General features: G+C 40.2%; 1 protein-coding gene and 1 pseudogene across 1 annotated transcript; one reads left to right on the forward strand and one right to left on the reverse strand.

Annotated features, from left to right (window-relative positions):
* The first annotated feature begins 276 nt into the window (after positions 1–276).
* On the forward strand, positions 277–14,997 carry Gimd1 (GIMAP family P-loop NTPase domain containing 1). The gene is made up of 3 exons (XM_021195264.2): positions 277–331; positions 5,160–5,554; positions 14,737–14,997. The coding sequence occupies exons 2-3, from the start codon at positions 5,162–5,164 to the stop codon at positions 14,995–14,997; spliced, it is 654 nt and encodes a 217-aa protein (XP_021050923.1). The 5' UTR covers positions 277–331; positions 5,160–5,161.
* Positions 14,998–23,415: 8,418 nt separating this feature from the next.
* LOC110321093 lies at positions 23,416–23,806 on the reverse strand (annotated as a pseudogene).
* Positions 23,807–24,673: the final 867 nt, after the last annotated feature.

Below are 24,673 nucleotides of genomic sequence, written 5' to 3' on the forward strand. Positions count from 1 at the left end.
AAGTCTTAACTGTCACTAAGAATGTTTCATATTTTGGCTTGGGTACCTTGTTACTTAATAGAAACACACTCAGAATTTAATCCTGGAAATATAGGTTTCAGGAAGTATTGATTGAAAGGATAGTCCTGTCAGATAACATGCGTAGGCTCTGATTAGAAGACAGCTAATCACTTACAAAGAGGACGTCTGGTGACAGATTAACTAAACAAAACAATGCAGTATCAGTCCCCGGCTAGTACCACACAGTCAGGAGACCAAAGTTCATTTCAAAGAATAAACTCTACTGGTTCCAAGGAAGTCTGTAAAGAATACATTTCTAGGATCAAAAGGGGTAAGTGGATTTAAAACGTGTTGTATATGTGATCGGAACTAAATAGACATGAACAGCCACTTGATGCTATGGCGCAATCGAATGAGCTGCATGAGCGGCTACCTACATATTGTTCAACTGTGTGGTTTCTGGAAGGTGTTTGCGATAAGACCTGGAAATCCTGGAGTGAAAAACCTTAGAGAACAAGAGAAACCTGGGTTACTTAACACCATGTAACAGAATTATAAATCACAAGCAAAATAACAGGTAGTACCAATTAAAGTGTTACTGAGGTCACGTGACAGTTTGCCAGTAGCTTTGCTTACAAATCAATGAAAATGTCGAGTGAGCACGGGAAAGCTTTCCGTCTTCTGATATTTTCTTCAATCTCCTTCTTCAAAGTCTTTACATTTTTATCATGCACGTCTTTCTCTTGCTTGTCTAGTTACGCCAATATAGTTTATTCTTTTTGTGGATATTGTGAAGTGTGCTGTTTCTCTAATTTCTTCCTCAGCCTGTTTGTCATTTGTATACAGGAAGGCTATTAATTGTTTTTTTTTTAGTTAATCTTTTGTCCAGCCACTTCCCTGAAGGTGTTTATCGACTGTAGGACTTCCCTGGTAGAATTTTTGGGGTTGCTTATGTATAGTGTCGATCATCTACAAATAGTGATACTTTGACTTCTTCCTTTCCAATTTGTATCTCCTTGATCTCCGTTTGTTGTCTTATTGCTCTAACTGAAACTTCAAGTACTATATGCAATAGATAGGAAGGAGTGGGCAGCCTTGTCTTGTCCCTGATTTTAATGGAATTGTTTTAAGTTTCTCTCCATTTAGTTTGATATTGGCTATTGGCTTGCTATATTTGTTTGATTATGTTTAGGTACGTGTCCTGGATCCCTGGTTTCTCTAATACCTTTAACTTGATGGGGCATTGGATTTTGTCAAAGGCTTTTTCAGGATCTAATGAGATGATCATGTCACTTTTCTCTTTCAGTTTGTTTATATGGTGGATTACACTGACGTATCTTTATATGTTAAACCATTCCAGCATTTCTGGCATGAAGCCTACTTGATCATGGTGGATGGCTTTTTGATGAGTTCTTGGATTTGGTTTGCAAGTATTTTACAGAGTATTTTTGTATCAGTGTTCGTGGGGGAATCGGTCTGAAGTTTTCTTTGTTGAATCTTTGTGAGGGTTAGGTATCAGGATGACTGTGGCCTCACAGAGTGAGTTTGGCTTGGTTATGCTCCTGTTCTATTTTGTTGAACTGTTTAAGGAGTATTGGTATAAGCTCTTCTTTGAAAGTCTAGTAAAATTCTGGACTTAAACCCATCTGGCCCTAGGTTTTCATTAGCCAAGAGACTTTTAATGACTGCTTTGTGATATTAATTGAGACAATTGCCCTATTTTCTTTAGATTTTTTCCAACTTCATGGAATACAGGTTTTGGAAGTATGATCTAAAGATTCTTTGAATTGCCTTGGTTTCTATTGTTATGTCCCCCATTTCATTTCTGATTTTGTTAATTTGGATATTCTCTCTGTGTCTTTTAGTAAGTTTGGATAAATGTTTGTCTATCTTTTTTAATGCTCAAGAAGAACCAACTCTGTTTCATTGATTCTTTGTATTGTTTTCTTTGTTTCTATTTTTTTTTTTTGATGTCAGCCCTCAGTTTGATTATTTCCTGTCATCCATTGCTATTGGGCATGTTTGCTTCTTTCTGTTCTAGAGCTTTCAGCTGTGCTGTTAAGGTGCTAACATGAGATCTCTACAATTTCTTTAGGAATGCACATAGTTCTTTGAATGTTCCCCTATGGACACTATCATTGTGTCTGCTAAGTTTGGCTATGATATGCATTCATTTTCACTGAGTTCTACAATGCCATTAATGTCTTTCTTTGTTTCTTTCTGGATCCCATAGTCATTCAGTAGTAAGTTGTTCAGTTTATATGAATCTACAGGTTCTCTGTTGTTTCTGTTCTTGTTAATATTCAGCTTTAATTCGTGGTAGTCTGATAGGGTACAGGAGGTTATTTCGCTTTTCTTGTCTCTGTTGAGACTTGCTTTGTGACTGGGTATGTGGTCTTTTGAGAAGGTTGTATGAGATGCTGAGAAGGTGGTATATTCTTTTGTTTTGGAGTTGAAATGTTCTGTAGATATCTGTTAGTTCAGTTTGATTCATAACATCTATTAATTTCATTAATTATTTGTTCAGTTTTTATCTGGATGACCTGTCCATTGGTGAGAGTGGAGTATAAAAGTCTGTCACTATTAATGTGTGAAATTCAGTGTGTGATTTAAGCTTTAGTGATGTTTACAAATATGAATTCCCTTGCCTTTGGGGTATAAATGTTAAAAATTGAAATATCACCTTGGTGGATTTTCCCTTTTATGTATATGAAGTATCTTTCTCTATCACTTTTGATTAATTTGGATTTGAACATCTATTTTTAGATATTAGAATAGCTATACCAGAATGTTGGGTCAGTGCTCATGAATCAGTTGGATTCACATAGTAAAAATGGCTATCCCACTAAAAACAATCTATAAATTCAACACACTCCCCTCCAAAATTCTAACAGAATTCTTTACAGACCTTGAAAGACCAATACTCAACTTCATATGGAAAAAAATCCCAAGACAGCTAAAACAATCCTATTCAAAAAAGATCATATGGAGGTATCACCGCCCCTGACCTTAAGTTGTACTTCATAGCTAAAGTAATATGAACCACATGATATTGGCATAAAAACAGACACATTGATTCAAGGAATCAAATTGAAGACCTAGATGTAAATCTAAACACCTAGGGCCACCTAATTTTTGACAAAGAAACCAGAACTATACAATTGGGGGGGGGGACATCTTCAGCCAAAGGCGTTAGGCTAACTGGGTGCTGTTATATAGAAGCGTGTGACTAGATTCATATCTGTCACCCTGCACAAAATTCAAGCTCAAGTAGAGAAAAGATAGCAACATAACACCAGATACACTGAAGAGAAAGTGGGGGATACTCTTGAACCCATTGGCACAGGAGACAACATCCTGAACAGAACATCAATAGTGCAGGCACACAATTAACACATGCCACCTCATGAAACTAAAAGGTTTCTGTAAAGCAAAAGACACTGTCAATAGGACAAACAGCAGCCCACAGATTGGGGAACACTCTTTACCAACTAACTCTACACCTCAAGTAACTAAATCTCAACAAACAATTCTAAAATGAGGTACAGATCTAAACAGAGAATTCTCAACAGAGGAATCTCAAATGACTGAGAAACACTTAAATGTTCAGCATCCTTAGCAATCAGGGAACTGAAAATCAAAATGACTTTGAGAATCCATCTTACACCTGTCAGAATGGCTAAGATTAAAAACACAAGTGACAACTTTAACTATGTTAAAATCTCTTTTAATTCTAAATCGAGTATTTAAAATTAAATTAAATTAAGCAAAGCTGAATGGGCTGGCCATGAGGCTTCGTATCTGCAATCTCTGCGTTTGAGACAGGTGGGTACAGATGATTCGCTTGAAGTCAGTCCAAGCCACATGGTGAGTTCAAGGACAGCCTGAGCAAGAGTGAGACTCTTGTTTCAAAAGATCAGGGGATGCCGGAGAGATAACGCAGTGGCTAAGAGAACTGGCTGTTCTTCCAGAGGGCCAGCATAGGATTCCTGGAATTCATACTTGGTAGCTCACCACCATCCTTAATTCTAGTTCCAAAGGCTCCAACCACCCATCTTCTGGCCTCTATAGGCACCAGGCATGCATGTGGTACATATATATTCATGCAGGCAAAATACTCGTAGATATAAAAATAGATAAGTTGAAAATTCAAGAAAAGAGAAAAGGAAGAGAGCTGAGCTGGCTGTTTCTTCTCCTGTTCTGTTTCTACATCTTCAACAGTGAGCAGATGTTAAATCCTCTCCACAGATTCCTGAATCTTAGTCCTGAATTCTCTCCTCCCCCATACCAGGGAAACAAGATGTTCCCACGAAGCGAGCTTGTCTTCGTGGGATTTGGCCCTTCACTCCTTTTCCTGCAACAAGTCCTTCCTCAGACCTTCCTCGCTTCTATTTGGTTTCCCTTTACATCCCCACTATCAGTTACTACTGTCCCAATCTCCACTCTGTCCTGACGCATCAGTAGTTATCACGTGGCCCTGCTTCAGTTACTTTGAAGGAGGAGGAAGCCCACTGCAGGCAGCACAGGAAGCTCTCTTCATCCATGGATGCTTCATCAGTAGATTTACCCAATCACGGGCTGAAAATATTCAGAGAAAATTATGTCTATATTGGTCATATACAGACTTCCTTTGTCTTTATCATCATTCCTCCAACAATAAAATATGATGGCACTTACATCTTACTGTTAGAATTATACTAAATATAATCTAGATAGCATTTAGAGCAGTGGTTCTCATCCTGTAAGTCTTGACCCCTCTGGGGTTGTAAGACCCTTTCACAAGGGGTCACATATCAGATATCCTGTATATCAGTTGTTTCCATTATATTTTATAACAGCAGCAAAATGATAGTTATGAAGTAGCAACAAAATAATTTTATGGTTGAGAGTCACCATAATGGGTGACAGCATTAGGAAGGCTGAGACCCACTGGTTTAGAGTATTATAAAGGGTGATGTGTATAAGTTATATAAATACTACACCATTTTATGTAAGTAGGTTGATTATGAACAGGTTTTGGTAAATTCTGGAGCAGTAAGTCATCCCCCATAGATACTGAGGGACAAATGTACACAAAATATCCCAGGCCAGGACAGAGGCTTTACATTGGGTAAGTACAGATACCTAACTCTCTTTGTGGTGCCTCTGTTTCCCCACAGCTATGGCAGACACCAATAAGATGACCATCAACTTGGCTGTCTTTGGCAGGACTCAGAGTGGGAAAAGTTCTGCTGGGAACATTCTTTTGGGAAGTACTGACTTCTACAGCAACTTTGCCCCAGGCTCTGTAACCAAAGATTGCAGCCTGGGCCGCAGCTGTCACCTCCATGGCTTCATGCGCCGAGGGGGACAAGAGATTAGCCTGCAGATACAGGTATTGGACACTCCGGGGTATCCACACAGCAAGCTGAGCACAAGATGTGTAAAACAGGAAGTAAAGAAGGCCTTGGTGAATCACTTTGGACAAGAGGGTCTCCATCTTGCTCTGCTGGTCCAGAGAGCTGATGTGCCTTTCTTTGGACAGGAAGCATCTAATTCAATTCAATGGATGCAGGTAACACAAAGATGCAGTTGTGCTGGAACCATCCCACCTGGGGGCTTTGGAAGAAACTGGTTCAAAAGATACTTGAACTGTAAGGTGTTAGCCATATAGTAGTAGTTAGTAAAAGGGATTTTTCTGCCAGGAGTTCTATTTTGTAATTACTTTTAGACCAGTGGTTCTCTACCTTCCTAATGCTGTTCTCTTATAATAAGTTCCTTATGCTGTGGTGACCCCATAAACATAAAATTCTTCCATCCCTACTTCATAACTGTAATTTTGTTACTGATATGAATTTTAATGTAAGTCTGATATGCAAAATATCTGATATGTGATCCTGAGGAGTTGCAACTCACTACTCAAGAACCACTATTTTAGAGGCACTCAGTCCGTTATTCCGCAGTCTACAATCTACATAGAAATTTTTAGACACTAACTTGCAGGAGAAGCCTTAAATCCTTAAGAACCTTGAACTTGAGAAAGTTTGTACAGTGTAACCCCTGGACTATCCACACCAGAATCAGTTGGACAACTTGTTGAAAATGCAGACTCATCCATGACTATTGTCATAGCATCTCAAGAGGGAGCCCCGTGCATCTGCATTTCCATGTTTTTATATAGGTTTATGAAAGCAAGATGAGGTTCAAAACCACCAGCTTAAATACCCACACACCATGAAACATCAAGAGGACAGCTTGTTATTATTTATCAGCAAATGCGTATCTGTCCATGGATGATTCTCCCATGTAGCGCTGAGCGCTTTCAGACACAGGAAGCCTAACTGCTAAAAGTTCATAATGCGCAAGAGGCCAATAAATGTCAGAAAGGACAACGTGTCAACTGCCCAAGCAGTATAACATGTAAGAGGAGCAATATAAGACTTAGCACGGGAAAGCTGTGCATGATTCATGGGAAAGAAACCTGCAATTTCCCATGTTTCCCTGCCACAGCATGTAGGCAGAACCCAGATGGCATACGTTGTATTTGCTTATACCAGTTTATTTGTTCACCTTCAGTCGCAAGGTTGGGGGTTTCACTCATTAGACAGTCCAGCAAAGGGTCTAGGGAAGGGAAGGTAGTCTTGGCATGTCCACAGCTAGGAGGAGTAGAGTGGATGTATTTATACTGCCAGAAATAGTGTAGTAACGGGACCCATGTAGACTATCACATTCAATTCCTGGACATCATTCATTGATCTGCTACATTCTGGCCAAGCTCTTGATTCTCTAGACAGGGGTCACCCAAGTTTAACTGCTGGGCCTCACGAGTAGAAGTCACTAAGTTCAGATGATGAATGTCCCCCTGTCACTAGTGAAGACAAAAGATTGGCCCAAATGGCAGACGCAAGGTTCATTTCTCAAGGCTTATGCATGTTTTTAAAAGTTTAGGGGAAAACCATGTGTGCGATTACAAGAAAACAGTGGAAAAGTTAGGGCGACAAGAGCAAAAACTTCATCATGAAACTCCTAAAAGAGTCAAGTCATGTTGTCAACAGTAAACAAGATGGTTGCAATTAAGATACAATGTGAAATCTAAGGCCACCATGCAGTTCCCCGCACTATAAAACTTGTATTTTCAAGCATTTCTGTTAGAAATTGTCAGGAAACCTGTACCCAAATATCAGGATAATTTTAAGAACAGATTTAATGTTCTCTAAGGCCGCTTTGCACATACATTTAATAAATTCACAAACAACTGCTTCTCAGAAGCCATCTAGACTCTCTCCATAGCCATCATTATGATTCCCTGTAGTGCACCATGCCAAGCCCAACAGGATTTCAATACTGTACGTTTTGAAAATAGACTCTTCTAGTGTCAGCACACAAAACCTTATAATCCACTGTATTCCGACAGTGCAATTTGATTCGTACTTGTTTCTTGCCTTTCGAGATGGCCTCTGCATAGTTTTCTCCAGCAGCTGACTTCCCTAAGTCGTTGTCTATGACTCAGGGATTGAAGACCAACATGAGACGGGTGGAAACAAAGTTCAGATCCGTTTTTTTTTTTTTTTTTAATAGAACAAATAATTTCTCTTTTATTTCTGAATATCAGCAGACAAAGCTTGTCACTCCTCTGAACAGCCCTGTGAGTGCCAGGAGTGATCGCAGACCTGTTTGGAGCGCCTCTTGTCTTCCAATGATGGACTTTGAGGCACAGGCATGATGCTTATGGCTTTCTTCCTGAAGGTGCCTCCGTCACTCATGGCAGCCAGGTGTATGCTCCCAGGTCAGGAGCAGCTGCCAGATGTCTTCATATTTGACAGGACCAAGAGCAGATGTCTAAGGGGCTAAGGTTCATGGGTTCTAGGTTTATCCTGGATTTCTCTTCCTTCTTGGCTGATAAACAAGGGGAATGGAGTAACTGTCCTTTCCTTTCTGGGTAAGGGAGGAATCATAGCAGGAAATGATTGGCCTCATCTTTCCTGTGCTTCTCTATTGTCTCCTGGTTTATACTCTGCAGAGGAGTCATAGGCTGCCAGCTATGACAACTGAAGTATTTCTTCAAATGATATTCTTCTTTATTTATATTAGGTCCATAATAATTTAGAGATGTAAGTTGAACCCTCCAAAATGGAAAAGGAAAGAATTGTTTCACGTGAGTGTTGGTGGGAATATTATTTGAATTTTAAAAAGAAAATCCATAAATATATCAGAGAAGGCATAATACAGACTCCTCCTCCAATAAAATGCCAGCGTGAGGGAGACAAGGTAGCTCTAAGAACGGAACTGAGTAGAATTGATATTCTTTTGTACAGTCAATCATAGACAGTATAATTACTGTGAACGAGCAGGCTTAAGAAATTAAGAAATAATTTTTGGCTTAGAACCAACAACTCAGCTGTTGATATTTTAGGTGGGTGCTCATAATACAGTAGGCTCACACAGGCCAGTGATTGGCCTGCATGTACTAGACAAACCTTGTGGGCCTATTTAGCAGTTGGAACTTACTCAAAGGCAAGCCTAATGTTACTAGCCTTTCTTGGTTTTCAATTCACAGTCACAAAGAATGCTGATTTTATTGATATTAAAGACTTCTACACACTAGTGGTAGTAAATCTGACATGTTTAGCACTGAGTTCACCTGTCTTAATCAGGGTTTCTATTCCTGCACAAACATCATGACCAAGAAGCAAGATGGGGAGGAAGGGGTTTATTCAGCTTGCACTTCCTGTTACACTTCCTGTTACATTGCTGTTCATCACCAAAGGAAGTCAAGACTGGAACTCAAGCAGGTCAGGAATCAGGAGCTGATGCAGAGGCCATGGAGGGATGTTACTGACTGGCTTGCTTCTCCTGGCTTGCTCAGCCTGCTCTCTTATAGAACCGAAGACTACCAGCCCAGGGATGGTACCACCCACAAGGGGCCCTCCCCCCTTGATCACTAATTGAGATATGTCTTACAGCTGGATCTCATGGAGGCATTTCCCTAACTGAAGCTCCTTTCTCTGTGATAACTCCAGCCTGTGTCAAATTGGCACACAAAACCAGCCAGGACATCACCTTATAGAAGATCCACTGAAAATGGGAAAGTGGCCCTGTTCTAACTCTACTCTTCTGCACTGTGATGCTCACTGTTCCATGGGAACCACACAAGTCAGGCTTCTTACAGAGATGAAGAACATGGTCTCTGCTATACACACCCGTGTTCAGACTCCTTCTTACCTACTTGTTTGCACCGTAGCCTTTGGCGTGGAACTTCTCTGAACCTCATTAGAAAGCAGTAGGCGTTGAAGGTATCTCCTTAACTCAAATTTCTTTTCGGATTTTGGCATGAGCCTGGCAGTAGTAAATCCTTTGAGACACTGGCACACCATAAGTACAACATAAGTGTTTGGCTATGGGGATTATCATTTTATATTACTACTAGCCAAGGCTCTGGCAGTCAGTGAACCTTTCTTAAAGGCCCAGGCCTGCTGGTAATCAGCCATGTAACTTCCAATTGGGCCATTTAATTAAGTCTCAAAGCCTTAATATTCTCATCTTTAAAATGAGACCATTTAGATAGATGCTTTATAACATTGGCTGTTCCCTGAATTTGACTTGAGATGTTACCTCTAAATTTTGATTCTCTGGAGAGAAAAACTGGCATTTTAAGTGGAATGAGAGTAAGGGAATACCACACACACACACACACACACACACACACACACACACACACACACGTATGATCCTTATTATTCTCATGTTCCTTGATAACTTTTTTCTCAGCTGATGTAATTGTTGGCTTTTTTTCTAAAGTTTCCCCCCTAAAAGGTCCAGATGCTATGATTTCATCAACCACAAACAAATGGGGCAGGGCTGGTGAGGTCCTGAGAAAATGAACAATTCCTGGAAAACAAAGTTTATATCCTAATTCCCTGTCCCAAAAGGATGGCCTCCTACCCCCTAGCACCGTGACACCAGACAGTCTGTGGCTGGAGCATTTCCAGCCGGCTTAGTACCGTATTTAAATTATCACCGGATAAATTACTTTTACTTATTTTGCTCTTTTATTTTAACTTCTTTCGGCATGTTGATCCACTGTGATTGTTCAGTCTCTGGGTCCACAGAGAACATGTTTGGCCTCTGACATGGTGACCATCACCAAGTGACACTGTGTTCAAACATTCAACTCTCTCCTGGCCAAAGACCAATCTAAAGATTATAAAGTAAATCAGCCATTCTTCTCTGGTTTGGGCAGTAATTCAAAAGTGCAGTTTCTCTCACAGTTTAAGAGGTAGGTATCCTTTCGTAAAGTTATCAGTCTGTAAAAGCTTCCCAGTGGCTGAACGCCTGGGCCTGTGAGTGCAGGGCACTTAGTGATTCCACTCATTTACCTGGAATGAGATAACTTGGAGCATAAGAACCACCTGAAGAGGGAAAAGACAGCAGGAAGCATGTTGTCACAGAAAGCCAGGAACTGAGAGAGTCACAACACTAACTTTTTAAAGTCTTAGTTTAGTAACAAAAGCATTCTGCTAAGCAATATTGTACAAAACAGTATTTTAACATGGACCTTTATTTTGATGATGACTCAGAAATATTTAATGGCAAGTTTGATCTAACAAGAGCCATCAGAATGGTTGGTTTGGTGGCGCTCAAGGGCTAAGAGCACCAGTTCTTTACCAGCCTGTACATAAATATTTAAGTATGACAAGTAGTGTGGCCCAGGCGCCGTAGGCTGAGGCTCTAAGGTGAGAAACTCTCAGAAATGAATGCGATCAAATATCAGAAGCTGGATATGAATGGAAATAAAACCCCAATATCATATGGTCTATCATCATTGTGCAGGCGTGCCTAGGTTCGTGTGTGTGTGTGTGTGTGTGTGTGTGTGTGTGTGTGGTGTGTGTATGTATGTGTGTATGTGTGTGTGTGTGCACACACACTCATGTGTGTATCCACAGCATAAGTGTGAAGGTCAGGGAATGACTAGGTTGGCTTTCATGTGGGTTCTAAGGACCTAATTTAGGTCATCGTGATACTGGGACTTAGGGGACTCCTTCACGGTTGCCTGATGATACAGGAGGAATCCAGTTCCCTTCGTGGGGTTCGTAGTCTCAGAAAAACAACTTAAGGATGGACTCAAATGAAAGCTCAAGGACAATTTTATTAGTTAAAAAAAAATAGAGCGAGTAAGTTGAAAATCTCAGCAGCTGCTTAGGGGAGAGCAACGAAGGAGAGAAGGGAAAAGCCACACCCTTTGCTCGTTCCACAAGTGTGCAAGTCAGACACAGGGTGGGGAAGCAGACACTTGGTAGGGAGGGATCCTTCAAAGGAAGAGTAAGAGAGCCCCAAATACTGGGGAAGCTCAAAGTGTTGGGGAAAGCACACTTTTCAGAGAGAGAAAGATGCTGGGGGATTCTGGGAAGGAAAGGCCCAGTATCTCAGTAAAGGGAAAATGATTGATTGCACTTTTTTTTTTTTTTCATGTCTTAGGTGACTCTACCTTCCAAGAGGTAGTCCCTTGGAATGACTGAGCTGGGACATCAGGTCTCTACCCAGGCCAGAAAGTTTGCTCTTTTGATGAGAACAGTTTCTCCTAATGTGCCTTTTCTGTTACTCAGACATACAGGCTCGAACTGTAAGCACTTTTATCCCCTAGGCCATCTTGCAGGGCCATGCTAACTCCTTTGTAGCCAGTAATAGCTGTTTATTATCTCTTGGCGCTTGAGGTAAGAAGTTTGGAATCACAGAATTGGCAAAGTTGGTTTCTTCTGAGAGCAAACACTGTGTCTCAGGCTTCTCCTGGCTGCACGAGACTATTTTCAGGGCCCGCACCATCTCCTCCTTATATTTTTGACTCTGTTCAAATTTTTGTTTTACATGGACATTAATACATTTAGATCAGGAGTAAACCTAATGACTTTAAGCTAATCATATCTTTATGATACTCTTTACAATTAAGGTACATTCCAAGGAATGGAGGATTAGAACTTGAATTAGGAGAAGGACACAGTTCAATCATAATCTCATAATTCACATTGCAGCCTATACCTTCTCTCTACTAGAGATACGTACAACACACTGCAAGCACAACAGAGTCCCCACAAATATCATTTATTTTGACATGCCACCATCATCTACAGTGGGTTGTTGGCATCATAAGTATACTTGGATTTATAGTTATGACGTTTAATAGCTGTGCAAATACAAGTTTTCTAATGGACTTGGATTTAAAAGCACATGAGAATGTGAGAAATGACGCATCATTTTGTGAATTCCCTGATAAATTTACTCCTGTATTTACCATTAAGATAATGTTTTCTGATATACTGATCTTGGAAAGTCAGTTCATGTATTCTTGAAGCAGGACATTTTAGGGGAACTCGTAATTCTGTGGTGTAGGTAGACAGATTCTGATTAGGAAAGGGCAAACAGGTGGACTCAGCCCTACAGAGATTTGCTCCGAATGCAGAGGGAAAGCGCAGTCTGTGGGAAATCTATCACAGTGAGCTATTGAACCCAGAAGTACAGGATTGTGTCCCAGAGAATAACATTCAGAACTGAACCCTCATAAACAAGCTAACTGGTTGAACCCAGAAGTACAGGATTGTGTCCAGAGAATAACATTCGGAACTGAACCCTCATAAACAAGCTAACTGGTTGAACCCAGAAGTACAGGATTGTGTCCAGAGAATAACATTCGGAACTGAACCCTCGTAAACAAGCTAACTGGTTGAACCCAGAAGTACAGGATTGTGTCCAGAGAATAACATTCAGAACTGAACCCTCATAACCAAGCTAACTGGGCCTGCTATTGGATTCAATCGGGATGGTCATAATTCCAAAATATTTAACAAGTATCACTGAGAATTCCCAATGTCCATTTGAAACCTCATGATAACGCAGACACAGAGAATGTACCTTCAAAGAAGTCACAGCTAAGTTTCAGTAACATTTGCCTAAATAAACGGCTCTGATGAGAGCCTAGCTGTTCTCATGGCTGTAATTGGTAGTCAGGCCATTGCTGTCTCGGACTTGTGAGTATTTCCATATTAGACATACTTGTCCTGATGTTTTTCTTTCTTTCTTTTTTTTTTAAGATTTATTTATTATTATAAATAAGTACACTGTTGCTGTCTTCAGACACACCAGAAGAGGGTGTCGTCAGATCTCATTACAGGTGGTTGTCAGCCACCATATATATGGTTGCTGGGATTTGAACTCAGGACCTTCTGAAGAGCGGTCAGTGCTCTTACCCGTTGAGCCATCTCACCAGCCCGATGCTTTTCTTTCTTTTCCTCCTTTACTCCTTCCCTCCCACTCTTTTCTTCTCCTTACACAATAAATAACAACCATATATTTGTTATATATATCAAAACATAGCTTTCCAGACGATTTTAATAAAAATATGACCACAATATAGTTCAATATCTTCATGTGTCAATTTTCAATGCCACAAGGAGAAGAGTAATAGTATTATAGCAAAGATTCATGTTGAGCATCAAAAAGTTATGCATGGCCAAGCATGGCGGGTGCCTGCCTCTAACCCAGCACTAGGGAGGCAAAAGCAGGGTTGATACGTTTGAGATCAGCTAGGGGAACATAGTAAGAGTCTTTCTCAAAGGACTCAAACCAAAACACATCAAACTGAAATGAGGGAGTGGGAGAGGAGAAAGGAGATGAGAAGGGATTGCCCACTTATAAGAGTTTAATATCTAACACCAGTTCTTCATTTTTGCTTGTTTGCTTGCATGCTTCTGTCTACGAGAAGTCCTTGCTAACTCTTGCTGTATTCATTCACAGACATTTTGTATTTTAGAAACGGTGTTATGAACAGGCAACGCCTTTGTAAACATCCCGGTCGCAGATGCCTACAGAAGGAAGGGGATGCTACTTAGCTGTCACTTGGTTAGGATTGCCTGTAAATTCGGAAACAGCCACGAGTTACATGCTTACTCCTAGATGCCTTTTGCATTGCATGAGCAGTGTGCCACATGCTGTGGCTTCTGCTTTCTATCAGCTAATTTTCACTCATCAAGCAAGAATTTATTGCACAACCAACTTGCACATATCACTAAACAAAGGGACAACCGTCTTCAGTGCTTTTCAAGCACATTAGAAGAAGCTATTTGATAAATTGCCTCTGACTCCTGGCATGTGGCAAGAGGAACATGAGGATTACAGTAATCTTGTGTAGCTGTTCCAACTCACCAAATAGATTTTGATCTTAGCTTTTCCGTTTCTTGTCATCCGGTTAATCAATAAAGCATAGCCAGATTATGTCATTTTATTCCCTTAGTAGATATTTTAGTGGTGATAATATAACATCCAAAAAAAAAAAAAAAGAAGAAGAAGAAGATTCTGTAGCAACTGCCTTACTCAAGGTACCACCAATAAAAGGCATTGGGTGGTTCTAACAGGGTTTCTTGTTGTGGAGAAAGTATAAGCGATCACTGAGTGCTAGCCATACCACATTCATGGTAGCCAGATGCTCTGCAGCATTAAGCCTTTGCATATCAATTATAACAGCAAAGTAAAGCAGAGAACCAAAACCTTTTTGCTGTTGTTGTTCAGAAACCCCATCCATCTTCCTCAATGTGTTAACAACACTTGAGCTCATAGTCGCTTCCCATTTCAGATATCAGCTTTCAGAAATATCATGACACATGGATCTGTTGGCTAACAACACTGGACTCTGGTAACGGTTTTGCACATTTTTTTTTTTTGAGGAATAGAGTCCAAGGCAAATAGTCATTTAACTTTTCTCTCTTTCAGGAACTTCTGGGAGATTCCTGGAAGAATTACACGGCTGTTCTTTTTACTCATGCGGAAGAACTCGAAGAGGCAGGGTTGAGTGAAGAGGACTATCTGCGTGAGGCTTCTGACACACTGTTAACCCTGCTCGACTCCATTCAGCACAGATGTATCTTCCTGTCCGGAAGAGGAAACTCATGCAATGAACAAAGAATTAAAATCTTAGAAAGAATTATGGAGTTTATAAAAGAAAATCATTTTCAAGTTCTTAGTTTTACATAAAATTTAAGTGAGAAGAGGAGAGCTCTGGATATTAATCAGGGTCAGAAATCCAATTTTAAAACCTGCCTTTCTTCATGTGAATACAGGGCATGAGAATTCCCTGTATGGCCAATGAGCCATTTTGGAAAAGAAATGTAAATAAAAATGAATATCAAGGATACAAGCTTTCATGATATCAGAATTATACTCATAAATATTTATCCAACAGAAAAGTATTCATTTGTGTATTTAGAAATATGCATATACAAGAATGCGCATGGTGGTACCATTCATCAGCGTCAAAGGCTGAAAACTATCTAGATGTTCATTAATCGAATAATATTCAAGTTGTGGTATATTAACCTACTGAGATACACAGTGTGAGAATGAACAAGCTCAATCACCTGTAAGAGCAGTAATCAACCATCTAAGTACATCACCAAGAGAAAGAAGCCAGCCATAAAATATACTCAATGACTCAGTTTGTAGAAAGGTCAGCAACAGTCAAAGGCTAATGCAACCCAAGTACTCTGGTATGAAGAAGTGCTGGGTATCAGCAAAGCAAAAGGATGCTGTCGGGTAGCCAAAAGATGTTGGTAAGGCTAGTTCCTGATCTGGAAGCTGGTTTTACTGGATGTGTGCCCTGTGGAAATGGAACAAAATTTTCTGTAATGTATGAGCTCATAACTGTATCTGTGAGTATAATTGTGAATGAATAAACTTAATTCCTTTTTAAGAGATTTATGTCACTGATTACTTAATGCAAGAAAAGAAAGATTGTGTAGCCAGGCCATGTACACCGTGTACACAATAGGCATGTAAATATGTTCTCCACAGTTACTGCAATGATTAAATGAATTGCCATGAGACAGAGACTCGATGTTAGCTTTCTTTTCTGCCTTACCCGCTAGCCCCATTTTGGTTTATAAATATTAACGAAAACTCAGAGCAAATCCTTCAGCAAACCCCTATAATGGCTTTCAGAGCAGGCTATAACTGAAGTCTGGACTACAAAGTGGTGACTCTTGTGTGTTTGCATTGCTAGAAGTACCAGAATGATTTGCCCACTTGAGAGAGCTCTTCAGGGTGGTTTTAATGGAACGGTGATAATTAAAAGAAAGCAATTGTAGTTATCAAGAGTCATGATAGCACTAGAGACGAAGGCAGAATCACATCTCTTTCACATGTAATTAAATGTGAATATTCACAGACAGCAGCTAATTCATAAACTGTTTTCATAAAGTTAATTCATGGTTTATTTGACTTTATTTTTCTTACTGTGATAACCTGTAGTAATTTCCATTGGAAATAGGATTATAACTAACGTGTTTCCTCCAAAAGCAGTTCTCAAAATGCTACTACTATCTGAACCCTACCACAGATAATATTTGGTAGTCATCAACTTCCTGTTTGTTAGGTAGCAGCTTCGGATGGACAGTGACAAAGACTCAGCCTTAATTCTCTCCCATTATTTTATTATATTGCTGTCAACACTGGACAGACTTAATTATAATGGATGCTTAATTGATACATAATATTTGTACATCTCTATAGTGCACTGTGGTGATTCACTGCTTATTATATAATACATAATGATCAAATCAGGATAATAAGCATTTGACTTCTTAAATTAACCATCATTTTTAAATGTTGAAAATTTTGTACTTCTCTAGTCACTTTTAAAGATATTGTAGACAAGCTAAGGATGTAACCCAGCTTGCACAAGGCCCTAGGTTCAATCTGGTCAAGGCAAAACTGAAGCAACAAAGGATGAACAGGTGTAGGTATGCATTAAAGTTAAACTGGTAGGTATACATTTCATATTTGTATGATACAGAGCAGCTTTAATAGAGAACAAAATGCATGTCACCAGTTACAATGGTTATATACTGAGCTGGATGAGAAGCACCAGCGATCTCGCCAACTCCATGATTTTCCTTGATACCCAGAGTTTTGGTTTTTTTTTAGATTTCCTGATATTATCAGGTTGGCTTTTCTACCACTTTCCAATGTTTATTTTGTAGTTTGGGTATAAATGTGTTTTCTGCCAAACAATATTGCTACTGAATTATCTCCTTTGTTGAAGAACCTGGGTGCTTCTCCTCATTTGGGCTTGTTTGTTTTATGTGCCTGTTATTTCTTGCACTTTTCTGCCATTTCTTCTAATTTTCCTAGTTGGATAATGTTGCTATTTATCTTGTGTTTTTTTCTCTTTAACTGTTTGGAAGTTCTACTGGAATTCATATTCAGAACAGGAATCCTGTCTGTTTTCTACTATTGCTTGATAACCAAGTTACAACTATTTATTCAACCAAGGGACTTTTCACTGATAAGACCTACAACAACCATGCAGTGCCCTCAGAGGGCAGAAGAGTGTGTTGGGTCCTCTGGGACTGGAGTTATAGAGACTTGTGAGCAGCCATGTATGTGCTGGTTATTGAACACAGGAACTCTGGTAGAGCAGCTCATGTTCTTAACCATTGAGCCATCTCTCCAGGCCCAGGGCATGTGAGGGACACTCTGCCTTCTAGCTTAAGGAACTGCTTCCTTTTTCCAGTCTACCAGCTTTTAGATACATCATATTGTGTTTTCCAGGGAAAAGGAAAAAAATCTAAGATTTTTCAAGCATTTCTGTAAAAGAACAGACTAAAGGTTACAGAAAAGGTGAAAATAAATTTATAAAGGAGGGAGGGCCCATATAAAGAAGAAATAATTTCCCTCAGTCGAGAGAACCAGGAAGTAAGCAAAGCCCTAGAAGACTCACTCGTCTCCACTACTCACTTATAAACTAACCCTTTGTACTTGTGCCCTCAGTGGATGGGACAGCCTTCCAGCCTTTAGTAGATCAATAGGGATTCAGACTGTACAAGGGCCTGGAAAACTGCAGAGAAGAATCAGACCATCCCTACCCTTCAAGGAACTCCCCATGGAGAGCAGAGAGCTTAAAGCAAGAATTGCTCCACCCATTGTAGCATAAAGATTCCTTGAACCACCTCCCCCGTTAAAAATGGGCATATGGTCTCTGTTCCATTTTCTCAAATTAGGGCTGGAACAAAAGTATCTCCTCTCGCAATTGCTCTCTCCCGCCTGGTTTGTTTCGATACAGACAGCTGGTAGTAGGCTACAGCCAGGCCATGATAACAGTATTGCTATGTTCAAATGTTTTAAGAATAAGCTTCCTTTCACAGGCTTTGGATGTCTCTGTTTTTAATATACCTGCTATTTACAGATACAATGTTATCTTTTCACATGAGGGATGAAGGCTGTAGGAAGAAGTTATTTCAACCACAATTACTCTTTTGCTAACTTACTGAGAGCGGCTTTTATTTTGTCTTTTCCATTGGTCTTTTCAAAGAGGAATGCAGGCATGGTGTTGACTTTGGATGGCTCCCCTTTGCTCTTTCCAAATCCCCCAGGTGTGAAAATCTGAGAGGGTTTTAATGAACCAGGGTCAGCCAAATATGTACTCTTAGAGCTAAACTTGTAAGGGGATGTATATATCAAAAGCATTTCTCTATGGAGATATATAATATTCTAATGAGGCAATTTACAAAAACAAATGTAACACTCGGTCCAGAGTGGCCTTGCCAAAAAGGCCCGGAAAGCAAGCAGATGAGCAAACAATAACTGATATGTGGATAATTTTGTGGGCACTGTAGAGAAAGGGAGAGCAAGAAGACGAGTCACCCCTCATCAAAAAGGATTATTCATTTTCCTTGCGACTCCTGAGCCCCAGGGTTGTTTGGCTCTTGTTGCTAAGGACAATAGCTCACCAGATAGTAAATGATGATGATGAAGGCGAAAAAGAACACTTCACATGAGATCTGGAGAACTGGGAATACAGCCTGTCAGGAGGAGGGTAGGGTAGAAGCGAGGGATGAAAGAACAAAATACAAACAAGGGATACATTAGAGTGAAAAATACAAGCTCCCTAATTAACTCACACTCTGAAAAATATCCAGATGGCTTGCTTTCAAATCAGTAATTATTATATTGTTCCGGGTTCCAAATACTTATGGAGTTAACTCCTACAAGTCATCACTGCCAAGACATATTCAGAAGAAAATCCACAACTCTAAAGTACAACAAACAGATGAGAGCATGCTGTTCCATCCTGTCCCAATGAGCTAGTGCCTGAACATGCAGCTCTATGGAGATTTTTTTTTTCCATTTCACTGTTAAAACATTTAGGGTTATCAACTAGGTTCCATCTGTGATTGGGCGTTCCCCAAAGGAGTTGTTCCTATTATAAGTCATCTATCCATCTTAACCATCTATCTCTCTTGAACCCAGTGACACTGTTACCAGCCACTTAGGGTCATAATCCACTCCCTTGCTTTCCTCATATTCCAAAAGAAATAGGAAAACAGAAATTGCTAAGTTTGGCCAAATTGGGGTGAGGAAACATAATGTTTTCCCCTATTGTTATATTAGGGGAGAGATCGTTTAACTTTCTTGGGAACAGACCCACAAGAACCTAGAGGCTGGAACTGGAGCAGAGGCCAGTGAAGAATGATGCCTACTGGCTTCCTCTGCATGGCTGGAACTTCCCACATCAGTCATTACTAGAGAAATGCCCAATAGATTTGTGTGCAGGCAATAAGAGATATTTTCTCAATCCAGATTCCTCTTCCTAGATAACTGTAATGTGTGATAAATTGACATAAAAACAAAGAGAGTAATTGACTATTTGTCAACTCAACACACCAATACATTATTATTAAACTATAACCCTTTGTCTTAGATACTGTCCTATCGCTGTCAAAAGACACAATGACCAAGGCAACTTATAAAGGACAGAATTTCTACAGTTCAGATTGTCAGTCCATGATCATCATGGTGGAAAACAGACAGGCATGGTGCTGGGGCCTTATATTCTGATCTACAGGTACAGAAGAATGGAGGGAGTGAGGGAAGGAGGGAGAGACTGGGTCTAGCATCAACTTTTGAAACCTCCAACAAGGCCATGCTTCCTAACCCTTTCCAAAGAGTTCCACTGAGTATCTAGGTGGTCATTTTTGTTCAAGCCACCACACTCCACTCCCTGGTCCCCACAGGTTTATAGCCATATGATAAATGCAAAAAGCATTCCTCCAACTTCATAAGTTCTCTGACTCTTTCAGTCTTAAGACAGTTTCAACGTCCAGAGTCTCCTATGAGACAAGGCAATACCTTAACTGTAGCTCTATGTAAAAGCAAAAGCGGAAAGTAGATCATATATTGCCAATATACAATGGCACAGAATACACATTACCATTCCAAAACAGAGAACAAGGAGCACCATAAGGAACTACTATACCAAAGCAAGTCTGTAACCCAGCAGGGAAAACTCCAAATTTTGCTTCGCTGATTGAAACACACCCCATTAGCAGCTCTCCTTGGCAGGTACTGGGATCTCCAACATCTTGGTGTCTCCAATGTAAACCCAAGTTCACCTCCACAGCTTCATGCAATGGCCTCTCTTGGCCTCCACTTCCCAGCCACATACTTCTGGTCTCGGCAGCTTCCTGTAATCTTAGAGGAAGATTCCATTACCCAGTTCTTGTATGTTCTTATCTCTATAGCCAGAACTTCATAGCCAACCAAAGCTGACAACTTCTTCTGCTCGTTGGGGCTGGAACCTGGTCTACTCCTTGAATCATATTTGCATAAACTTTCTGTTGTTGATGGCTTCCTTTGCTACTTAAGTTTCCCTTTTCAGAAATTGGATGCTTAACTGGGTGGCCTCTTGCCCTAAGGGCACTCCTGCTTTTATTCCTTTTTTTGAACCAGGCCTTTCTTTAAACCTTTTATTTCCCTGAGCACAGGACCTGGTTCCAATATTACATTTCCTGGTGTTTTCTCCTCAAACTATATGCTTACTATATCTATTTGTCCTGCTTGCTCATCTGTAGATCTATTTAAGATATAATAACCATATGATAGTCAATACTAGACTGTCTGGAAATCTCCTCCACCAATAACCTTAGTGAAAGTTGCTTTAATTTAGCTCCACAAAGGCATTTAAGACAGGGGGCAACATGCAGCTAGATTATTTGTTCAAATATTACAAGAATGGTCTAAAGCCCAGCTGCTAATAGTAATATTGTTCTCCTCTAAATCCTTGAGCAGAGCCTACATATTCCAAATCTCCATTAGCAGTACTGCCTTCCACACTTCTAATAGGTTGGCCCATTAAGTCCCACTTAAATATTTCAATGACTTTTCTACTCCAAAGTCCCAAAAGTCTTCCATATTCCTTCAAACAACAATATGCTCAGGCCTGTAATAACAAAACCCCACTCCAGGTACCAACTTCTGTCTTAGTTACTGTTCTGTCGCTGTGAAGAGATGCCATGACCAAGACAAACTATTTAAAAAGACATTTACTTGTGCACTTGTTTATAGTTCCAGAGAGTTATGCATGGTACTGGTCTGCAGGCAGCAGGTAGAGAAAGAGACACTTGGCCTGGCATAGGCTTTTGAAACCTCAAAACCCACCCCTAGTGACACACCTCCTCTAACAAGGCCACACCTCCTAATCCATCCCACTAACTAATAGTTCCACTAACTAGGAACCAAACATTCAAATATATGAGCCTATGGAGACCATTCTCATTCAAACCACATCCTTCCTTTCTTGTTTATCCCCAAGATTCCACATTAATATTAATATCACAATATAATACATAAATAACGATAAAATTCCCAGTGTTTTAGGAATTCAAACAGTTCAGTAAGTTCAGTCTCTATAAAATATCTAATACATCTTTAAAAGTCACAACTGTGGGCTCCTGTCAAATCAAAATTAAGGCACATACTTTTCGTACTCCAAGAGAGGAGAACCAGAGCACAGGTACAACAATCAAATCAAAGTAAAACCCAAAATTCAACAGTGTGAAAAGTACAATGCCTGACATCTCCTACCTACTCATGATCCTCTGGGCTCCAAATGGCCTGGGCAGCTCCACCTCTCCAGATCTTCCATCTGCAGCACACACAGTGCGTCTCAGGGGTTAGGATTAGGCTCTGGTTGGCTCCACTCCTTAACAACTGCTGTTCTTTGTAGCTGTCTCAACAGTTCTAACATTTCCAATATGCTGGAATCTCCACTGCAGCCAAAGCTGAACCTTCACCAATGGCCTCCCTTGGCTGTTTTGTTAAGGAACACAGTGCCAAGCCTCAGCTCTTCTTCGTCATTCTCTCATGCCTTCAACATCGGTACCAACTGGGTGTCTCTTACACCTTACCAAGTCCAGCTACCAGCTGGCAGCCATAAACCCCTGTGGACTACATCTACTGTGTGCAGACCTCAAGGAAATATTTCTAGAACATTTCACTTCTGTGATCTCTTTTTTAAAGACTTATTTATTTTATGCATGAGTATTCTACAGCTATCTTTCAACACACCAGAAGATGGCATCAGATCCCATTCTAGATGGTTATGAGCCATCATATGGTTGCTGGGAATTGAACTCAGGACCTCTTGAAGAGCAGTCGGCGCTCCGAACCGCTGAGGCATTTCTGCAGTCTGCTGATGTCTTCCTAAGCACCACTTTTTTAGCTCTAGATGACCAGCACGGATTGTCCCAGTAAAGCAAAGGTTTCACGTTAGTAGTTCTGGTCTCTGGTTAATCACAGCTGATTCTTTCAACTCCAGCTGAGCAGAGCCAGAGATTTGTAAAACGGAACAGTACATGAATTACGTTGATAGTCTTTACCTCTTTTTGAAACCTCACAGGCCAGGCCACCCTCTATAGTGCTTTCGGCATTTTTAATCTTCCAAGCTCCCACAACAGCTCATTAAACTCTGAGGACTCAACTGTTTTGCCAGCCCCAAATCCCCAAATCCTTCACCATCTTTCCACAACATGGTCAGCTGTCACAGTAACATCCCATTATCCTGGTATCAATTTCCATTGCTTGCTTCTTATTGATTACTGTGACAAACAACCAAAAGCAACTTGGAGGAGGGAGAGTTTATTTGGCTTATAGATTACAGGAGGTGGGAGCAAGGTGAGGCAAGGAACTTAAGACGGGAGCCAACAGCAGAACCATGGAGAGAAGTCGCTGCCTTGCTTCTTCTGGCCCCTTCAGCTAGCTTTTTATAGAACCCAGAATGCTTGCTATGATGACTAGTCTTAGTTGTCATCTTGAATTAACGAAACCCCAAATATCTGGACAGACCTTTGAGGTCTTTCTTTCTTTCTTCTTCTTTTTTTTTAAAGATTATAATGATCTGACTTTATTTTACACTAGGTAGGGGGCACAAAGCAATCCTCTAATAAAGTTGACAACTAGCTTCACTTAGAACGTTTTAATAATGTACATTTTAAAAAGTATTTGTCTTACAAACTATTCTGCAATCCAAATATACAACAGCTTGGAAAACAACATTTAGAAGACAAAAGCCAGCGTAAAAAGACAACTACAACAGTACAGGTTTGATATGGCTCTGATTTACAGCTTTCTCACTGCATCATCTGTGTCAGAGATCTGATCATTCAGCTGGCTCCATTGTTCCATGTTTAAAGAAAATCCTTCTCTCCCTGGTTTCATTTCACTTTTTAAGTCCATCTAATATCCTCTAAAATCAATTAGAATTTTTCCTTTAAAAAGTCCCGAACACTGACATATCTCATCTTTCCAACCCGGAACATGTTGTCATCTCTGCTGCTGCTGCTCTGCTTGGAGGATGGATGCCAGAGCTCTGGAAGTCTCAACAGGCTTTTGCTTCTTCACAGGTTTCTCTGGACACAACTTGTTTTTTCCTCTTTAACTTTCTTTCAACTTCGCTTTCTGAATCACTGTCTGAGGAGCTTGAAGAAACAAATTCCTTTGATTTAGGCATTGCTCTGCTCAGCCGACCAACTGCCTCTAGCTTGCTTGCTCACTTGCTCTGGATTGCTTGAGGTATTTCTTGATTGGATCACCCTAAACATGCTCCATACCTTCTGGGGGCAGAGCACTTAAAAGGTCATGAAGAGAAGGGAGCTTTTGCTTCTTGGGGCTGACTTGCCCTCACTCTCACTGGCAAGTTCATCTATCCTGCTGCTGATAATAGAATCTATCTCTTCATAATTCTAACATAGACTGAAGACCAGCTGAACAAGTCTCAGATTCATGGGACTTCCTTGTAGGGCTAGCCAGACCACAGCCTGTAATACACTCTTAAGTCCCCTTTTAATATATACAGATTAATTCTGTCAGTTCTGTTCCTCTAGAGAACCCTGACTAATACAAATGCCCGGAGATGTCCCCATCAATCATTAATTAAGGAAACGCCCTACGAGTTGCCTCTGGGTAATAGGCTAGAGTTACTTTCTCAGTTGAGGTTCCTCTTTCCAGATAACTGGAGCTGTGTCAAGTTGACAAAAGCAAAAGCAAAAGCAAACCAAACCAAACCAACCAAACAAACAAACAAAAAAACCCAAATCAAAAATCAAGCAAATGAGCAACAAAAACAACAACAAAACAAAAGACAAAAAATGAAAAGCCAACCAATCAGGAGAAAATTCAGAACAAAAAGAAAACATACTGATTGATAAATCTCTCATAACTCATAAGGAGTGCTTAATGACCACATCTCTTTAGAATATATTCAATACTACATTAAATGAGTTTCAGACCAGATTTTAAGAGCATTTTGTTGTTGTTTTGATTTTCGGTAGTCCTCAGTTGAGAATTCTTTGTTTAGCGCTGTACCCCATTTTTTAAT

This window comes from Mus pahari, chromosome 4 (genome assembly GCF_900095145.1).
Source record: "Mus pahari chromosome 4, PAHARI_EIJ_v1.1, whole genome shotgun sequence".
NCBI classification, from domain to species: Eukaryota; Metazoa; Chordata; class Mammalia; order Rodentia; family Muridae; genus Mus; species Mus pahari.

What these genes read in the sequence shown, in the direction of transcription:
- Gimd1 (XM_021195264.2), top strand. Translation starts at nt 5,162, where the DNA reads ATGGCAGACACCAATAAGATGACCATCAACTTGGCTGTCTTTGGCAGG. An exon ending in ATTCAATTCAATGGATGCAG is followed by an intron (nt 5,555 to 14,736) that starts GTAACACAAAGA and finishes TCTCTCTTTCAG; the next exon opens with GAACTTCTGGGAGATTCCTG.